The sequence below is a fragment of the Copadichromis virginalis genome, linkage group LG10, assembly GCF_057382275.1.
Source record: "Copadichromis virginalis isolate Kocher_CV1m ecotype Utaka linkage group LG10, C_Virginalis_male_GT1.1, whole genome shotgun sequence".
NCBI classification, from domain to species: domain Eukaryota; kingdom Metazoa; phylum Chordata; class Actinopteri; order Cichliformes; family Cichlidae; genus Copadichromis; species Copadichromis virginalis.
The window spans coordinates 21,444,013-21,464,566 of record NC_140627.1 but is presented as its reverse complement, the minus strand read 5'-3'; the positions used below and the strand labels follow the sequence as shown (position 1 = coordinate 21,464,566).

Below are 20,554 nucleotides of genomic sequence, written 5' to 3'. Positions count from 1 at the left end.
GGCGGGGGGGGGGACACATTACTCCACTGCAAATCACACGTTCTAATTTTAACTGTGGCGTGCTCATTTCATCATTGGAGGTTCGGTGTGTGTTGTGCGTGCACTCTTATCAATGAATGGGCGTGCAATGTATGTGTGTGAACAGTGCTACAGATTTATTTATTCATAGAAATCACCAACCCATCGCTGTACCTGTTTTGCTTATTTACTGTCAATACATAAAACATGAATGATCCAGCCTGGCAGAGTCGCCCTTTCATTTCCTCTCATTTCCCGAATTCAATGGAAATTTCACCGAAATTGATTAAATCCACATGGATATCAGTGTAAGTAGAGATCTGAATCTGGGATATTTACACATGTGTGTAAGAGGCATGAGTGGTCAATCCTAATATGTATATTTTGAGATCACTCCTCAGATGCATCCTTATTCAGTGTCTCTCAAAACATCATTTTATTCCCATCCGCTGATTGACAGCCGATCATCCATCCATCTGTCAATCCATCTTCTTCTGCTCATGCAGTTTAGGGTCTGTCATAGCCCTGACAGCTGATTATGTTTCATGCATGTCTGTCATGCTGAGTTGACACCATTAACATGTTTGCATCAACATGGGGGTGTGCAAAAAAAAAGAAAAGAAAAGAAGAAGAAGCATATATTCAGCAGTATGTCAGCACCTCTCTGTTTTGTGTACTTGTGGTCTTTGGATGTTTTTTTTAAATGACTTAGGGTCACCTCTGGGTTGTCAAAACAGGGGTTGGTTCTTATAAGGCAGAACTGGCAAGCACCAGTTACACATGCAGGTGGAAAAGTGGCATCAGGTCCAAATCTTGGGAAAGTTACACCTTGTATTCTCACTCTGATGATGCGGTTTCACTGGAATGATCTGTTAAGAGTCCTTTCCCCAAACCTTATTCAAAACAATTCATGAAGTGATGATGTGAATATTTCCAAATTGTAACTGAATATAATTGCAGTCTATACAAGATCGAATTTCCCAGAGGAACCCACCCGAGGGATTAATAAAGTTATATCTTATCTTATCTTATCTTATCTAAGAGTCAGGCAGCATATGAGTGAAACATGTCCACATACCTTTTGGAAAGTTTCTCATTATAGCTATATTTATTAATAATTTTATATAATTTTAATTGCATTGGCAGGTGTTGACTTGAAGTAGCTGCTTCGGTCACTTGCGCGCAGATTTTCACACCTGTTATCGTCTCTGGGTTGCAACGGCTTCCCACGTCAGATCTAGCTAGTCTTTTAAAGCCTGAACAAGCGTTAAGTGTAAAGGTAAGCTTTTAGCAGTGTATTTGGAAGTTAAAGTGTTAACTAAATACTTAGTCGCTGGCAAACTCGCGGTGAAACAATTTCATGTTTTATTGTTTTCTGCCGGGACTGGTAGAGGTGCTCTAACGTGTGGTAGCAGAAAGATGCTAACGTTAGCTTTATCAGTGAAGCTAACGAAGCATTGGTGGCTAGTTTAGAGTTAGACGTTCTTTCCAGTTTGAAACGGGTAAACTTGTTCATATTTTTCCTACTGTCAATTAATTTCAGCTCGGTCGATACTTTTGGTTATACTAGCTAACTCGTCGTTTACTTTTGATAGCAGCTAACTAGTTAGCCTCTCAGCTAAACCGCAAAGCTGCAGAAAATGCACACTTAAATTTTGTGTTGGCGCTGTGGACTAAAGGAAAAGGGAAATGTTATCGCCTCTAGACATCACAATTTATCATCAGCTGTCAATAAGCTAGGGGTTGTTACTTTTGGTTTGCTGTTAATCGTGTAGTTGGTATAGCTTTATTGGGATTATATATTTAAACAAAAATGTCATTTCATGAGTATGAGTATTAAAAGCTGTCAAGGCACAATGGGATGAACACACTCATTCCTACTTTTGTTAAATATGTATAAATGCAACAGTAGCAACTTCACGCCACCATAGGGCGAGAGGCGGGTACACCCCGGACAGTTCGCCAATCCGTTTTATTTATGTATGTATGTATGTATGTATTTGCAGGTTGTTCGAACACCATGACTAGTCGAGGAGCATTTAAATATTCGAGAAGAGGTGCTGCTAGTTTCTGGTCTTTGTCAGACCGTGAGCTGAGCCCACGCCCTCACTGTCCTCAGGTCCACAAGACAGACGATGCAGACATTTACACTGATGCTGCTGGGCTGAGGTAATGGGGAAAAAAAATATGACCGCCACCTTGTCACATGCTGTGTCCACCTGTTTGGACAAGGACTTAACTTTTGTATGTGTTCCTACTCACCTCCGTATAATTGGTGGAGAGACTTGAAATGTCCTTGAACACAAACCCTGCCTTTAAACGCGACAGATACACTTTCACGTTTCTCTCGCACATGCTGGGACAGAGGTAACTAATTTTCTGTTTCACTGCAGGGAAGTGCACTCTTGATGCGTGGGTCAATAAAACCAGGATGTAACTGTTTCTTTGTCAACAGCAATTTGGATTTTATTGTGTCTTACTGAGGCTTCATAGCAGGCAGGTGAACAGCTTGCTAATGAGTCCAGTGTCCGGTCCAAAATTGGGCACATTACACTCTGTTACTAATGAGTGCACCCATTGTTTCAAGACAGTGAGAAAGACAGTGGCTCTTGTGGTTGTGAAACTTCTCATGTACTTGATTTTAATCTGCTCTGAACTTTTACAGCCTCATTCATTTACTTATGCAGTTCTATTTTTTGTGTGCAGTCTTAGCAGGTTGTTAGCAGTTTTGTTTTGTTTTTTTTTTTAAGAGGAAATTGTAGGTGAGAATACTGTTAATTTTTAGCTGTTTGTGCTGACTGAATAAGGGATCAGCTGTTCATTTCCTAGTGGGTCTGTGTTTGTTGCCCTCCTAGGACAAACGAACATGCAGCTGGAGACTATGATACAGCACCAGAGGCTCTGCTTTCTGAAGGAGACCACAGACCCCAAATCGAAAAGGGCGCCGTCCCCACACTCAGCCATAATTATGATTCTGGTGACATAATGTTGGAAAATGAGGTAACTATATGAGTATACACAGATCAGGTGTAACACCTTGACCACCTACCTAATATAGTGTTGGCCCACTTTTGCTGACAAAAGAGGCCTGACCTGTTAATACATGGACTCTGCTAGACCCCTGAAGGTGTGCTGTGGTATCTAGCACCAAGATGTTAGCAAGCAGATCAGTCAAGTTTTGTAAGTTGTGCGGTGGAGCCTTATTTGTCCACAACATTTCACAGATGCCTGACTGGGTTGAGATCTGTGGAATTTGGAGGCCAAGCCAACACCTCAAATATGTTGTTGTGCTCAGCAAACCCTTTCTGAACCTTTTTTTGCTTTGTAGCACATTATCCTGCTGAAGGAGGCCGCAGCCATCAGGTAATACTGTTTCCATGAAAGGGTGCACATGGTCGCCAACAATGCGAGGTGATATATGTCAAAATAACATCCACATGGATGGCAGGACACAAGGTTTTTCTCCGTTTTTCTCATCCACACGTAAATGCAAAAACGGAGTTTTCAAAAATATCCACCCTGGCCGGAGTTTTTAAAAATCTCTGTTTTCAGTGACCGAGAACGCCGTTTACGTGTGGACGAAAGGTGCAAACGCATAGAAAAATCTGCGTTTTCAAAAAATACCAGTGTACGTGTGGACGTAGCCTAAGATGGTTTGCCATCTTCTTGTATAGTACGTTCTGGTGCCAGGTGTTCCCTACGTAAGAATGCCTCACACAGCCGGCCATGATTGATATGAGGCCACCTTCTTTCATTGCTCTGTGGTTCAGTTTGGAAGCTCACCTGCCCACCACTAAAACTGTCCAACTGCAGCTCTTGTCTTGCTGAAAAGCTGCAGTTTTGGAGATTGTCTGACCTTGTTGTCAAGCCATCACTCGCTCAAATCCTTAAGCTTGCCAGTTTTTCCTGCTTCAAACACATCAACTTTGAGGACAAAATGCTCACTTGCTCGCTCACATATCCCACCCACTAATAGGTGCTATGATGGAGAGATAATTGATGTTATTCAGTTGAACTGTCAGTGGTCGTAATGTTATGTCTGATCAGCGTATATAAGACCAAGGTTTTCTGAAAGTTCACTGCCGTTGCATTTAATGTATTATGCTATTAAGACTTTTTCATTAGAAATCTTATCTCAGACGATGAGATGCTGACAAGGTCTTATACATCTACTTATCATCTCTTATTCAGAAGGTGTACTTCACAGATTAATTAAGATATGTGAATTAATTGTGGCATTAAACCATACTTGAAAATCTGACATCAAAATGCAATCTCAATATCTGCGATAATTAACATTAAATTGCTTGACTGGCAAGCAGAACAGTGGTTCATACCATTATCCAGTTTAGTGAAGGGGCTCTAAACCACCTGCAGCCACCTTGTCACTTTAACTGTGAACAGCAGAAGTGCATTCAGTGCTTATCTCACACATAACACTGCCTTCCTTGTGTTTCCTTGATAACGGCTCAAGATCAGTTGGCTCAAGAATGATAAGAACACCAGAGTCCTGTTTGTTTTGGGGTTTTTTTGTTTTTTGTTTTTTTTACCCTCCTAAGACCCGAACTCTTCCACAGCAGGCATTTTTAATTTCTCTTTGATGTTTGGGCACATTGGGGCTCAATGAATGTAAAAACAAAGAATTACCAGATTTCTTTCTTTTTTTTTTTTTTTTCTTTTTTTTTTACCTTATTTTTGTTTTTAAGAAAAATAAGAGCCACAAATGAGGATATTAGTTTAAAATTTTGATAGAACAGTAGCAGTATAATGTCGTCGTAACCCAAAATGTAATGTCCACATATGTGGACGCCAGGTCCTAGGAGGTTAAAGAAGGGTTTTGTCTTTCTCAGGCTGAAGATTCGGATGATGAACCAGCTGTGCTCTCCCTTCATGGTATGTCACCTCCTGAAAGCATACTGTCAGATGAAGATCTTCTAACAGAGCAGGTCAAGGACATAAACCAACCTGATACAACCACAAAGACTGAAGGTACAGTAGCAATTTAATAAAAGTAAAACTTGAAAGCGCTCACATTTTCAGTGGCACTTCTGCAGTTGCTACCAGCTAGTATACACAGAAACACCCTGTTTGATAGTTTGTTCTCACAGCTGCGAATCTGCTCCCTCCAGTGTTAAAGGCACAATTAGATGTCAGTAGATATCAGATTATAGTCATGAATTATTTTTTTCTTACAGCTTCCAATTCAAATGCGTAATCCTAGTTATAGTGGCCATTGTAGTACAAAAAACTCTGGCAGCTGTGGTTAGTGCAGGAGGTTGTTAAACCTTTCTAAAGGAGTCTGATACGAGATGATGAGTAAGTGAAGCTCACTTCTTTCTGATGACAGTGATACTAAGGCAAGTTGTTGAGGATATCCTGAACTTCTTTATGCTCCTGTTAGCTGGCATTAGGTAAACTTTCTTTGAAGTGGATCTAACATTGTTGAACTCTGACAATAAGCGAAACAACTCTCACATGATGTGAGAATGTAATCAAACTGCCGTACATTAGGTGGTATAATGTTAACTCAAAACCAGCTGTTGTTGTTAGCTGTTAGCTGGCTCATTATCAGCTGTCCAGAGATGGGATGGTTGCATGTCTAATCTGCTGACAGATTTGGGAATAAAAAGCATGTTTATGCACACTTGTATGTGTTAGTTTTATTCAGACACTGGTCACATTGTCTCTTTCCTTTGTGTTTTTGCTTTTTGGTGAAGGGGACCCTTGTCACATGATTAAAAGCATAGGAATGATCCTTCATGTCTTGAGTCTGAATGTGTAGAAATTAATTGCAATTGTGACTGGTCTCTAGTATAAAACATAACATGCAATTAGGTGGAATGGCGAAGTCCATGCATTTAAGATGGTATGTTAATATGGCAACTTCCACAAACCGGTCACTGCTCTTGTGTATTTTTAATGGATTAATTCTAAGGCTTTGACAATGCATCAATTTGTTTGCAGACGTAACTACACTCTAATCGGTGTATATTTATGAAGGTAACATTCTTATTTTATTAAAATGACCTCAAAAAAGACTGACTGTAACTTTAAAAAAAATGATTGTTGCCTGTGCCTGAGTCACTCTGTCCTGGTCATACAGTCATCGAATATCACTACTGATCACACACAAGTCAGTCATCAACCTCCCTTCAAGAAAATCTTTTCACACGTTCACCCTTTTAAGGTCCTTTTTTTCCTGTTGAGATTGAAAGCTCCGTTTCAGGGTTTTCAGATCAGTGGTTTTCAAACCAGTGGTCTTGTTCACAAGACACTCCTATATTCAAACCTATGCAAAATGCCCTCTACTTATTTTTATTTTTTTTTATTTCTTTTTGAACATATTTTAAGATGAAGGCGCCAAGTGTGACGCCTACATTTTTCTTTCTGTTTGTAAGAAGTTCTGCTTGCTTATACCTCACCTCCACTGCTTCATCAGACGCTTATCTTTGGACTGAAGTGTTGCACGTTTCTTTCAGAAGTGTACAATAGATTAGTTTAAATACATTTCTCTTCATTTTAGCACATGTGGTAAACTCCTTTGTCACTACCAGCATGAGGGGAAAAAAGCGAAGTTCTCACATATATTCAGCCAGTCAGCTGACAATGTTTATGATGTGTAGCAATATCATAAACATTTTCAAGGCAAAGTCCTTCTGCTTCCACAGTTTTAAGGACACTCAGATGAGTGATGTCCAAAATACGCTCTGTCCCTGATTATATAGCTGGATTCTGCTGTTTATCTTTCTTCCAGTTTGGCGCACTGAATGGCACAAGAATCACATGGCAGCTATAAGCAGTGAGAAGTTTGACAGCCTCCTGAAAATGTGTCCAGATTTCTATGCCTGCAAGAGCCACATGGCAGCATTTGTCTTGATAAGAGGTAAGCTTCTTGTACACGTGCAGTTTTCCATTAGATTTGTGCACTTCACTGCAGGATTTTATTGTTTTCATAGTAGGTTATAAGTGGCTCCTGGATATTTAATAGATGTATCCCGTTTATTTTTAACCTTTTTTTTTTTTTATTTTATTAAATCTGTATCTTAACAGTGCTAAAGAAGGAGACTAGTTTTACTCTTAACTGTCTATAAATGCCTAAAGTGAGCCTGTACCAGTGGCAGGTCATTATTGCAGTAGTATGTTAAATGTCCAGACATTAGCAGTCCACATCATGAAGATTTCAAAGCATGAAAAAAAGGTCGCACTCAATTATCATAAAGTGTGTATGATATCACATGTGAGCCAACTGGAAATTTCCATTAAATATGATGGGTCACTCATTAAAAGATAATATTGTGGAATTAAAGCAATATATGCAGACTCTTTCTTTTAATAATCATGGAAGCAGAAGATATGTGTATATAAAAACATAATTCTTTGGCACTTCTATGTGAAGTAAAATAACGGAAGTTATAATCTGAGCGAGTCAATTTAGAAGAACCATTTAGGAGATGAAACTCCTTTTAAGACACACAGTGTCTAAATTGCACAAGCTGAGAGCTAATTCGATATGACTACCGAATGCACGACTACACAACTGTGCGGCATTCCTGCACAGAAGGCCTCTTAGTTGTTTGAGAGTTGCCATTTAGACTGATGTAAAGTAATCTCCTATTAATGAGGTCAGCAGTCCCTATGAGTCTAAAGGTTCAGGCTTCACAGTGCTCTAAATGCTCAGTTCCTGACAGGATTTGTTGTTGTTGTTGTTGTTTTTTTTAACCTGGTATCATCAGTTTAAGCGCACAGCATCTCCACACATGTGCTATTCAAACCTTCAGTCGTTTGAAAGAGAAATGGCTAAAGATTCAGTCACACAGCCTTAAGGTGCCACTTTTATGGTCAGTGTTAGGATGCAGGTAGCTATTGGAGTATTCTCCTGAACAGTAGGTGTCACCACTGAGGAGATAATGCTACATCAGTGCTGATAAAGGAAGTAAAGTTAAAACAGGAAGCAAAGACATTAAAAACAATGTTGTTGTTTTTCTCACTAAGGTTGTGTCCAAATTCATGGGCCGCGGTTTACGTAGGCGGGGTCCTCAGAAGGCTGGGTAGGCCGGAAGTAAACCGCTGTGAAATTGGACAGTCTAGCTTTCAGATTTGCGTCTCGGTGGAGTTTAATAAACTCAGCTGCTCCTTGCTATCTAAAATATAACAGGACACTGGTGTAAATTCTCGACTATCTCACACTTCTGTTTATTCAGCTCTGTGAAAACCAAGGAGGAACCCACCCGGGTGATTAATAAAATGTAATTTAATCTAATAACTTTAATCTCAGCCAAACTGATTTACTCACGAACAAATAAAACACTGAAAAAAGCCAAACAATAACATTTTTAGGTTATCTAAGCGACTCCTATATCACGTTTAACCTGAGTAGCAAAGGACCGCGGTGATCTGAAAATTATGTGCCGGCAGTTGTGCCGTTCTCGGCGGCTCTAGTGACCCTCGAGCTCCTGGCTAGCTATTGATCTGGTGGGTAACAGATGTCTCTGAAAACGTCAGAGCACTTTTGCAAATATATGATATCTTGATAAACCTAGCAGATATTTGAAGTTTACACAGCTACATTCTCGCCTGAAAATATGTTAAGTTTATTTTGTGATCGAGAAAGAGTAATAAGATTAATATTAAAACTTAGTAGCGGCAGCCATTGTTGAAAACTGGAATTGGCTGGGCCATGCTATGATTTCTGGGATATGGAGGGCCACAAAGGATACACCCGACCCAACCTTCAAATTTCGGGAAAAGGAGGACACATTTGTCAGCTGCATTCGGAGGAGTCTACGAATTTGGACAGCCTTCGGCGTGTCGCTGTGGCGTAATCGGCCTACAAATGCGGCTTCAGGAGGATGCAGCCCATGAATTTGGACACCCCCATGTCTCTAAAATGTTTCCAAACTGTTGCACCATCTCTCTGTATGTAATCTGTTATTATCTGACTGACTGAATCAACATCAAAACAGCACATCAGCACAAACAGATGTGATATAACTTTAGTCATGCCGTTCAACAGGTGGTGAACGGAGAGCATAAAAGTACCTTTAAGAGTCAGTCACACAAACTTGGACACAGGTTGAGGACACCCTACCAATTTCTCGTAGAGCAGTAAAGAAAGTGTGAAAAATGCTCATCTTCAAAGTAAAAGCTGCAACTTTTGGAATCGTGCTAGTTCCAGCGGTAAAGAACAGTTTTCACTTTAAAGGCAAAGGCTCTCCATATCTGGTTTATTATGATCGTCTCATTATTATACCATTAGTAGTTGGTGTTAAGTGTTTGAAGAAAAGATGGCATTTTCCATTCAAACTAGAGGAATAAAAAAGAATAAAGAGAAACGGGAACTCAATAGTGTGAATGCCTTACAGCATTTACACAATTATGGGCAACTGCGGCAATCTGCTAACAATTTTTCAGTCACAGCTCTGGTTTTAGGAACAATTTCAACAAGTAAAAGCAGGTAACCACTTGCCAACAAGTCGGGGATTACAGATTCTTCCCTAGTGACTGAGGTCTTAAGAGGAACCAAAATTACTTGTTTCAGTGGATTTGCTGCTTCAAGGTCCAGAATAAAATAACTAAATAGTATTTTATAAGCATCATTCTGTGTCATCTTTACTTCCATCTCTCGCAGTCATTGTTAATTAAAGCTATCGCTAATGAAGCTTTGAGAAGAAAAACTATCTTTTCCCCACAGAAGTTCTGGATACAGCAGGTCGTCCATGTGAGCAATACAAGGTAGTGGCAGTGGGATCTGGCCGCTCAAGTTGTAGCGAATGGCTTTGCTACAATGGGGTGATGGTTCATGACAGCCATGCCATCATCATTGCCAGACGGGCTCTTTTAAGGTACTAACTTCTAAAATTAGTTCCTAAATACTTCATCCAAATCTCAAGAATGCAGGTGTTAAAGTGCTGGTTCTGATTTAGAACACCTGAACTTCAAATATCTATTCTTAATATTCAGAATGAAGATGTAAAAAGCAGGCTGCAACATCTCACTTGCTCTCTACCAGTTATAATGCTTCTGATTCACTGAAAGTGCTGCTGCAGCTTAAAGTGGGAATCATATTTATTTTTCTGGCTTGTGTTCAGGTTTCTGTATAAACAGCTTTTGCTGTTCTTTGATGCTGATCCAAAGGCCAAGGAGAGCTGTATTTTTGAGAGTAGTGCAGCCAGCCACCAGCTTCAGCTCAAACCCAAGATCAGTCTGCATCTCTACACCAATCAGTGTCCCGAAGGAGCTCCTACGAACTTCTACTTTAAGTACAGCAATCCGCTAATTATCCCATTCTTTTGATTCTTTCTTTATACATGTTTTTAAGTCATATTTTCCTGTGTACTTGTAAAAGGTCTCAATTCAAATCTGTGGATTTATCTTCCAAGAAATGTGACATTTTGTACATGTTGTAAAACACAGAATAATATTAACCTTTCTATGGGTTAATTTTAACTCTGTTTATAATGGACATTAAATTTTGTCCATTACTCATGAAGATTAAGTTCTAGTAAACTAAAATGTAACATAATGTCCTGTTTTAGGGTTTCTGCAAACGACACCTGGACCTCTATGGTTCTCCAGTATCATTTCAAAGGCCTACTGGTCCCTGTGGCCTACCTTGACCCGAGTCTCTGGGGCGCCAAAGTCTGCTGCATGTCTGGCAGTGACAAACTTTGCCGCTGGACTGTTACTGGGATTCAGGGTGCATTACTGAGCCACTTTATTCAGCCGCTTTACATCACAAGCATGGTACTAGGTAAGACGCTTAAAGCATTTATTCTTTATTAGAAGGGAAGTGCAGCTAGACCCATCATGAATACCTGGATGTTTTTCTACAAATATTTGGATCAGCACTAGAATGTAGTGGTTTCTTCCGTTGTTCATGCACAAGTTTCATGAAAATTGGTGTTTTTTCTACTATGAACACATAATTTATTCCCATTTTTAAAGGTTGGTTTCCAAAGAGCTGAAAATGGTCAGGTACAAGAGCTGAACTAAAAATGAGTGAAAAAGCAGCCAATGGCCAAAGTAAAACTTTGAAAGACCTTCAGAAAATCTGGAGAACTATTGCTTAAAACCATTACAAAAAAAGTAAAGCAAGTCTGCTTCAGTTTATTCTTTATTAGCATTATTCTGTATGAGCAAAATATAAAGAAATGAGGGGTGGGTCAACAGTTTTGCACAGTATCTATCTATGTACAGCAGAATCAGTCATCATATCCATGTATCAGCAAGATAGTGAGCCAACGCATTTCAAAATATTGGAAATACTGACAAGCTTTAATTCCAGTTCAACGTTGCAGATGTAATTGGCTAAAGGTGGCATCATAACAAACTAAATTTTGCATAAATTAATTTATTTCTGTTGCAAATGTTTCTAAAATCTTACTTAGGAGGCCAGAAGCTCATGAACCAGGAAGTGTCTGATATCACCAGCAAGCGACTGGGTGATGGATGGCAGATCTTTCTGCCGCAGTCCTACAAGAAACATGACATCGTCTTTGTCTGCGGGGACTACGTGGGGCCTGTTGTGCCCTCGCTGCATCATGAAAACCTCAGCATCAACTGGTGCCTCGGGGACCAGGATATTGAAGTTTTGGACAGCAGCAAGGGCTTGATTGTGGAGGGGTAAGACCCTTTTTTTCTTTTTCAAGAAATCAGTCTTTGTCATAAATTAGATGAAGTTTTTAGAAAATGTGGTGTTTCTACACCATAGATTTGGGACAAGTATGAAAATTTTCCTTGTGCTGTCATTTGTAGAGAAATGGTAGAGCTGTTGTCAGAGTTGTCTACTTTCATGGCCTCTGTGTTGCCTGGGGCTCCTGCCATCACTGGGCTTTGCTGCTGCCGACAACTGCTGATGTCCAGTAGTTAGTGTGACACAGACATGGCTTTCTCTGGAGGCTGTTTTGTCCTTGAGCAGAGATTACAGCCAAAAATAGATTTAAGATCCTTTTTTTTTTTTTTTTTCCCACTGCAGTGTTGCTGCCTATTTCAGCTGTTGTCCTCTTGCTCGAACTGTTATTTTTAGGCAAACACCATGGTTTTAAGTGTCAACTATTTAGAAAGGAAAAAAAAGCAAAGAAAAATAGACTTCTGAAGAGAATTTAAAGGCAGGAATTCAGGACACGAGGTATGCAGAGGGCTGCTCTCTTTAGAGCTTGCCACAGCAGATCATATGCATCCATCTCATCCTATTCCCAACATCCTCCTCTGTCACACCAACTCTCTCTAGCTTTGTCTCCAAACCACTCGACCTGAGCTGTTCCTCTGATGAACTCAATTCTAATCATTTCCATTCTGGTCACAATGAAAAATCTTAAAATCCTCAAATTTTCCACCTCCACCTTGGTTTTCTGCTCTTTTTTTTTTTTTTTTCAGCATCACTGTCTCCAAACCATCCTTTCAGTTCTCATTACCATCTTGTAAACTTTCTCTTTGACTCTGCTATCCTTCAGTCACAAATCACCCCTACACTCATCGCCACACTCTCACCCTGCCTGCACACTCTTCTGTTGTGCTCTTAGTCTAGTGCTTTGGATGGTTGACCCCAGATATTTAAGCTCATCTTCTCCTGTCTCCTGCTCACTCACAAGCGTATTCTGTCTTGCCTCTAGTGGCTTTCATTCATTTTCTCTTCAGGGCATACTTCCACCTCTCCAGGCTCTCTTCTACTCCCTCCCTACTCTCACTAGAGATCTCAATGTTGTCTATGAACATCATAGTCCACAGAGACTCCTGATGATGTAATCCCACCCCCACTTTGAACCCACCTGCCACTTCTACTGCACACCTCACATGTCCTGGACCACTCTTCATCAACATTTGAAAATCAGAAACTGGTATGAAACCATAACTGCTGCTCACCTCTATCCTTGATCTTGCTCCAACAGCTCTCTGTCTATCCCTGCTTTCTCTCATTTTCTTCATTCATCATCCTCAATGTATTCCATCCACCTTTTAAACACTCTTCATTCATTAGTACATTTCTATCTCAATCCTCGGAAGTGTCCTTCACCACTTCATCTGTACGTTTGTCATCTGGCAATTCTTCCCTATCACCCAGAGCCTGTCTCAACTCTTCCCTGGACTCTGACTAACATTCTTCCTCCTTTAACTTTCACCTCTGCATTTGCTTTTTCCTCTTGTTTTCCAGAGTCATCCTACTGGCTTCCATTTCATTCTATCCTAGCTACATTCTCCCCTGACAACTCCCTGCAGTCTCTTTCAGATTGAACCTCATGTGTAAGATTCAGTCCTGTGTGTACCTTCATCCAGTCTTATGCATTACCCCAGATTCCTCCCTTTCTTGAAGCCCTTTTCATCCTTTTTACAAAACCCACCACCATCTGACCTTCTGCATTTCTCTCCTTAACATCATATCTACCCAACACCACCTCAACACCTCTGTTCCCTTCTCCTTCATGTCCATTGAAATCTGCTCCAATCATCACCCTCTCTCTACCACTTCATACAAATTACTCCAGAATTCCTTTCTCTTCTGACATCCAGCCTGTGCTGCAGACACACCTAATAGTCAACATGCCTGCTTTGATTTCCAGATTCAAACTCCTGTCTGATCCTGTCTGACACTCTTCACCTCCACAACACTCTCCACATGCTTTCTTTTAATAGTACTCAGACTCCACTTCTCTTTCCATCTTCAGTGCTTACAGATTTACTCAACCACCTGTCATAAAAACAAGAAAACATGAATCCTATTTAATCAAACAGTACATTTGAAAGTTCATGGATAACAATAATACTATTTTTTGCATAAGTTTTATCATTTTGATTAAAGAGCTTATCCTTGTGGATTAAACACTGCAGAAACATTTTTATTTTTACCAGTACTGTTAGTTTAGGGCAGGTGTGGTGTAAACCTTATATTGGGTGGTGGTCTAATAAATTGGTTAAGCACTGTACACCACGGTAGAACAATATCTGGCCTTGCTTCACTTCCACCTGTTCTCCTGCACACACAATATATCTTCCTTGGTTCTCTCTTGTTTTCTGTCAACATTAGCACAATTTCCATGGTCACCTTGGCTAACAGTATCATAGACAGTGTTTTCAACCTCATCTCTGGCGAATCAACTACAGAAATCTCTTGATGAGCGGAATGTTTGAGTTGACAAAGATTTTACGCTGGATGCTCTGTGCACATGCGCAATTGCGCACTGCTGGCACGGTCTCTGTGCACAGAAAATCTGCGTTGCGCACAGAAAAAAACCTAACCTGAATTGAAATTAAAACTTAAACAATTCTGTTTTGCAGTGTTAGTCAGTGAGTGACTGGCTGCTCCCGTATGGGATTAGAACGATGCCACCTTATCCCATAGTCCAGCCAATAATGCGATTCACATTCGTATATACGCAGCTAATCAACGTGGTTGACAGGCTATGACAGCGTCCTTATGTGCCGACACCGGTGTTTTAGCTAGCAAAGCGGCGTGGCTGATGTAGAGTGAAGCCACGTTAATGACAACGTGTACAACCATTGGAGATGTGAGCAAGACAGACGGAACAATTGATGGAAAAACTGTGGACTTTATATCAGTTTTTTAATAGTGTTGATAGGCCACGTAAAACCAGAGTTATGATAAAAAATATCTGCAATGTTTGGTTTTCTTCCTGAATACTATCGTTGTTTATATTTACTGCGGGAAGAAACGGTAAAAACGGCGTTGCTCTCCACCTGTGAGCAAAACCAAAAACCCCACCTTTTCCTCTTGGTGGAAAAATGTACCATGTCGACCAATCAAAAAATGATATGGCAACATGGCATTTAGTTGTTTAGGAAGGGGTAAGTTTTAGGAGTGACAGCGGTGTTTTGAGATGTGAGAGATTTGCGACGTTTAGCGCAAATTTTGTGTAGTTAGTGTGTAGTGTAGTTTTGTTGTGTGTGTCAGAACAATGAGGCGACTACCGAATGTTACAGGTGTTACAGGAGTGATACATCTCCTGTTGTCAGGCCTGCAGGTATCAGGCTGTTGTTCTCCTTTATCTCATAGTGGACAGAAATTATTTTATGGAGTGGCACAAATAATGTGTGTGGCATCAAATTTGATGCAGAACAGCTGATTGTTCTGTAAATAGTTTGAAATTTTTATTTTTAAAAAACGCCTTGGCTGCATTTTTAGGTAAACAGCTGCAAAAACGTTGTTGTTTGCATAACTCAGTTACTTTTTTGAAGAAGTAACTAGGGCTGGGCCATATCATATCGTTCACGGTAATACCGGTATAATGTTGGGCAACGACAAGAAAATGAAATATCGTGATAGAATATGGGTAAAACACGCATGCGCAGTGGCTTTGTTTTCATACGCACATGGCGAAAAAGGCGACGGAGAATGAGAAGGGTGAAAGCGGATCATTGAATGAAACAGATGAACCAGAATTGGTTTGTAAAAATGCTGCAACTTCAGTGGTGTGGAACTGGTTTAGCTTTCGTCCGTCAGATACACAACAAAGCACTATTTTTGGTAGAGCATTGCTAGCGGGCCGTCGTTATTACCGTGTTTTTTGGAAAATACAGCACACTTAAAATCAATCCTTTGATTTTTCTGAAAATCGACAGTGCCCCTTATAATCACGTCTCGTGGAGTGATACATACTGTGCTTCAACATAATTATACTGTATTGTGTGTGTATAACCTCTTTTTAAGTTTTGTGGATATTATACATGGTTATACTGAGGATATGTCGGCCAATTTCCACTGGAAATGCGTTTTGGTTAAACTGTCAGCGAGGAATTTACATTCGCACTGTTAAGTTTTTATACAACTTTAATGCAGATTTTAAAAAAAAAACAGCTGCTTGTTTAAGTGGAAAATACATAGATTTTTCTTTTTAACTAATAAAGTTGTGGATTGTAAAGTATTTTGTCTAGTGTCAATTATATCGTCAGTTATATCGTTATCGCAAATTTTCAAATCTATATCGTGATAAATATTTTTGGTCATATCGCCCTGCTCTAGAAGTAACTATATAATTAATTGCCCAATATTGGTCATTATATACTGTATTTTGCAGACAGAGAGTTACAGGACTCTCTCCCAGACCACAGACTCCTACAAATCAGAGCTTTCATATTAAAAAAGAGAGAAAGTTGTGTTTTCAAAATTGGGGTCCAAGTTATTTTTACTTCCAATAGTGTTAACATACACAGGCCATGAACAACATTTTTTTTTTTTTTTAATTTTCATTGTAAGTGGGCTAAAGCAGTTAATTAAAAGTAGTCTAACATGAATGTAAACGCTGTAATTTGATTATTTTAATAAACCATGTAACTTGGATGCTGGCGTGACCACAGTGCACACGTCTGCTGTTGCTCACAGTGGTCCAAGGGACCGCTCAGGGCGTTTGTGTGTTCGCTCAGACACATGAAAAATTAGAGGGAACATTGCTCAACCCTTCCCATTTATCTGGACTTGGGGCTGCCACTTGGAGTACACTGGCTTGTGGACCTCCTGTAACTGAGCTCAGTGCACCTACTCATAAAACTTCCAAATATTAGTGTGAAAGGAAAGTTTTCTTGAATCACATGACATTTTTTTTAAATTGGCGATTTAGAAGTCTTACTTTCTATTAACTATGATTTTCAGTACCGAGGCACTTGGTGAGGTTTTTAGGAAATAGTTATCTTGGAAGGATTCAATAGTCTTTCCCTTCTAAGTATGCACTGGACATGTAATGTCTCTGAGTAATAGAGAAACAAAGCTAGGTTTTGAAGAATATCAGGGGTTATAGACTTTGTCAGGATGGAAGAGACCTTAAATTATTTGAAAATGAGTCTCTCTGAACAGGCTCTGCTAATGTCAGCTTCTGTGAGTGCAGTCACACTCAATTCCTCCTCAACATTTTGTCTGTTTAGGCTGCTGGGTTCCTCCCCTGTGTCTCACTCCAGAGTATCCCCTAAGAAATGTGTTAGTGGTGCCTGCAGCAAACCCTTCCTCTCTTTCTCTCAGCCAGACCACAGCCACACTTTACCTCGGCAGTGTGATAAAATTGTCTCGCCAGACATGTTTAGCACAAATAAGCTCTGAAGCAGAGTGTGTCCCCACCAGAGTAGCATTGCATCTGCCATAAAGGTCAAAAACAGTGCTGCAGTGCTGCAATGAGAGGACATGTTTTTCCAGTTATAGTTTTTGGAGGGTATCATACCCTAAATGCCTCACTGCTGCTGGCTAATTGGCTGCAATCACTGTACATTGTCTAATATGGTTAAATAAGAAGGTGTGAGTATTTAATCGGGCTCCCAATTCAAACTGATAACCGTAACAGCTTTTGGATACATTGTTGTATCATGTCAATATGAGCAGTGCCTGTACATGAAGTTGGACTGCAAACGAAGGAAGAATGTGGACATTAAATGATACAGAATTGAAAAGTTGAATCTTGTCAGGTGGAAAATGCATTTCAATTAACAAAGGACAACTTTTGTGCTGCAAAATATGTTTTTTATTGATTGCATTGTGGCAGAATGACACCATCAGCATTAAAATCCAGTGGCTGCAAATAATTTCTAGGAAAATGAAGGTTTGATTGCGCAGCAAAAACAGGAAGAGGAATGGCAATTTTCATTTCCTTCTTAGCTGCTGGTCACATAATCTCCACAGCTGAAAAGTGTTTTTTAAAGCTTTAAATAATTTGTAGCTCACCTGGTAGAGCGTGCATTACATGTACCAGAGGAAGAGAGCTTACCATAGTGGCCTGCATTCGTTTCTGCCCCAGGTCCTTTTCAATCATTTCCCCTTTTTCTCTTCACCTTCCTGTCTTTTTGTTCTTTTCTAATAAAATCTTCAACGGCAGTTTTAAGAAGAAATGTGTGTGTGTGTGTGTGTGTGTGTGTGTGTGGGGGGGGGGGGGGGGGTATCAAATGCACCTAAAAATTGCTTGCATTAAAATAGTATATCTTTTGTTGTATAATGAAAACTTAAAGAGGACAAATGCACCATAAAGCAAATTTAAGTAATGTGTGGGAAACCTTAACTGTTGGAAAAATGTTAATGGTGGATTTTAATGTTTCTCCAGCTCTCCTTCTGTGAGCGTGCCTGGCTACTCAAGCAGACTTTGCAAGAGAGCCCTCTACAGTTATTTCCTCAAAGTTGCACAGCTGGGTGGGCACACCTATCTGCTGGAGCTTCCCACGTACCACAGTGTCAAGGTTTGTGAATCCTCACTGTGAACTGTGCAAAGCTTTCCATTTGATGAGTAATAGAAGGTTGGCTTTTTAGTTCACTTATGTGATGTCTGATGATGTAAATGGTTTTATTCTTTTATAGGTCGAAGCCAGTGTCTACCAGACGGTCAAAGAGCTGGTGAGACAGCAGTTCCTGGAAAACCACGCAGGACTGTGGAATTCCAAAAAGCTGGTGGATTGCTTTAGCGCTTGAACTCGCAGCTGGAAACCCGTCATGCCGATGTTTACCCAAGTTCCTTGAGAGATTTGATTTGCTGTTCTTCTCTGCACTTTGCTAATTACCTTCAACAGTAATTGTAGTTTTGTTTTATCTACGACATTAGAGTTTTCAGTTTGTGTAGGTGTTTGAGAAAAATAAACAAGGCCCTGCTGTTGTGCACCAGACTGAAGGAGTCAGTTTGAATGAGTTGTGGGTGGAAACACATTGCTCAAAGGCTAACAGTGCACAAAATGGGGAACATTTTCTCTGTCGTGTCAAGTAGAACTGAGCAACATTATTGCCAGAAGCTTGAAAATGAACAATTCCTTTTATGGAGCTCGTGTTATGAAAAGGTAACTGTGTGCGTTTTTTATCTAATATTACTGCCATTCACTATTTTCAACATTTGACCTTTTTTAAATGTGAATTATTTCATTTATTTTTTGTGCATTTGTAGCCAAACTAAGTCCAGTCAGAGTAAAATCAGCACCTGAAGAACCAAAATAAGGTCTGTAATGAGGTCCATGTGTTCTCTTGTGTTTAATAGTAACTTAAGATGAAGTAAAATGGAGAAAAATAAATGTTTTCTTTAGTTTTAAATGTTAGATATTAACACATGTTCTCTGTATGCTTTCTATTGCACAACGTTGTGTTGTTTTGCACGCGTATTAATTAATCAGGAACTTGTACAGCTCGAAAACTACAACTTCAGAATTTACCTGTCAATTCAATCAACACCTCTCTTGTATTCTTGAAGTGAAAGGTGAAGCGTGACAGAACTGTCACCAGCTTTTTTGCAGATGCAAAGGTGAGACAGGCAATATAAAACAAAAATATCCTTAGTAAGCTCTCACGCATCGTGCTGGGAGATGGATAAGTTGTGACTCCACATTGCTACAAGCCCGTCTCAAAGAATGGCAGCTGCATGATTAAAGCATACAGAGACTGCGCTAGTTTAAAAACACTTGTTTCCATGGGTTCTCTAAAATGAGCAGCAGAGACGTCCATAATTAGACTAATTATTCAGAAACATCATATGTTGATCAGAACAAAGGTGTCAGAATTTACACAAGCAAAATGGCACTCGCAGCCACGAAAAAATAAAGTGTGGTGATCTTTCCGTCTGTGAGCTGATTGAGGGATGGTTGTGGAGTTGTTTGGTTTGAGAACAGTTTCTGGCAAAAGAAATTAGGATAAAGATGAACACAGTGAGACTTCTGTCATCTTAAATTTAATACTTTTTTTTTTTCTTACACAAACTGTGGTACCACGGTTCATTGTCACCATGGCTCTACTCACCAGTTGCTTGGCAACCAACTCCTCCTTGGAACTGATGCAACTGCTCGTGTCTCCATAATTATAGGCTCTTTTACAATATTTAGCAAAAACAAAAACAATAGAATTGCATGAAAAACAATATCTAATGAAGCTGCAGCGATGCTTGCAGTTTAATTTGGTCTGACATTGCATGGATTGCATCTGTGGTTATCCTGAATTAAAGTACACTATGCTTAGACTGTGTGTAGTTGTGGTATATAACAGCTGCTTAAAACTTTGGGATCACTTTCCAGTTGACCTGATTCTGAAATAAAAGCATATTTGTTTTATGTTTTTTAATCTAAAATAACATTTAAGCAGAGAAGAATTCTGAATGACATTTATTTATTCTAAATTATTGAGGATTTTAATGGAATAACTAAATACACTTTGTTTCTGTGGTCCAGTGACATTCTGGGTTACCTACATGTATATCATTTAAAACGATCATTAGAAAAATAATTTGCTCAGCAGAAATTGGTTATGCTGGTTAAAACATTGATTTATCTAGCTTGTTATGTGTGTACAGTATCAGCCTTTGGGTTGGGTTATAGTCTCAAATAAACAAACTTTTTTCTGAAGCATATCTCCGTTACGGTTCTAATAATTTAGTCAATGTGGGAAAGTGCCGAATAACTAAAGATTTTGTACGACGCTGTGCTCGCCTTTATTCTCAGAACAACACAAAGGAGGGGAAAAAAAGAGGCACCAGTACTCAACTGATCAAGAGCAGAAGAGCATCACAGTCCTTAGACTGAGTAACAGATCATCAGCAGGCAGCCTCATTAAATGTTACCCGCAAGTACCGTATCGTGCTGGTTA

General features: G+C 39.7%; 1 protein-coding gene across 2 annotated transcripts; it reads left to right on the top strand.

The window, feature by feature from the left end:
• The first annotated feature begins 1,069 nt into the window (after nt 1-1,069).
• adad2 (adenosine deaminase domain containing 2) lies at nt 1,070-18,600 on the top strand. 2 transcript variants are annotated; one of them, XM_085470658.1, is made up of 11 exons: nt 1,070-1,297; nt 2,025-2,187; nt 2,874-3,018; nt 4,869-5,007; nt 6,773-6,901; nt 9,710-9,860; nt 10,107-10,277; nt 10,554-10,768; nt 11,406-11,640; nt 18,048-18,180; nt 18,299-18,600. In XM_085470658.1, the coding sequence occupies exons 2-11, from the start codon at nt 2,039-2,041 to the stop codon at nt 18,407-18,409; spliced, it is 1,578 nt and encodes a 525-aa protein (XP_085326784.1). In that variant the 5' UTR covers nt 1,070-1,297; nt 2,025-2,038; the 3' UTR covers nt 18,410-18,600. The 2 variants fall into 2 exon arrangements, with proteins under 2 accessions (XP_085326784.1, XP_085326785.1); XM_085470659.1 differs by lacking the exon at nt 1,070-1,297 and adding an exon at nt 1,398-1,520.
• Nucleotides 18,601-20,554: the final 1,954 nt, after the last annotated feature.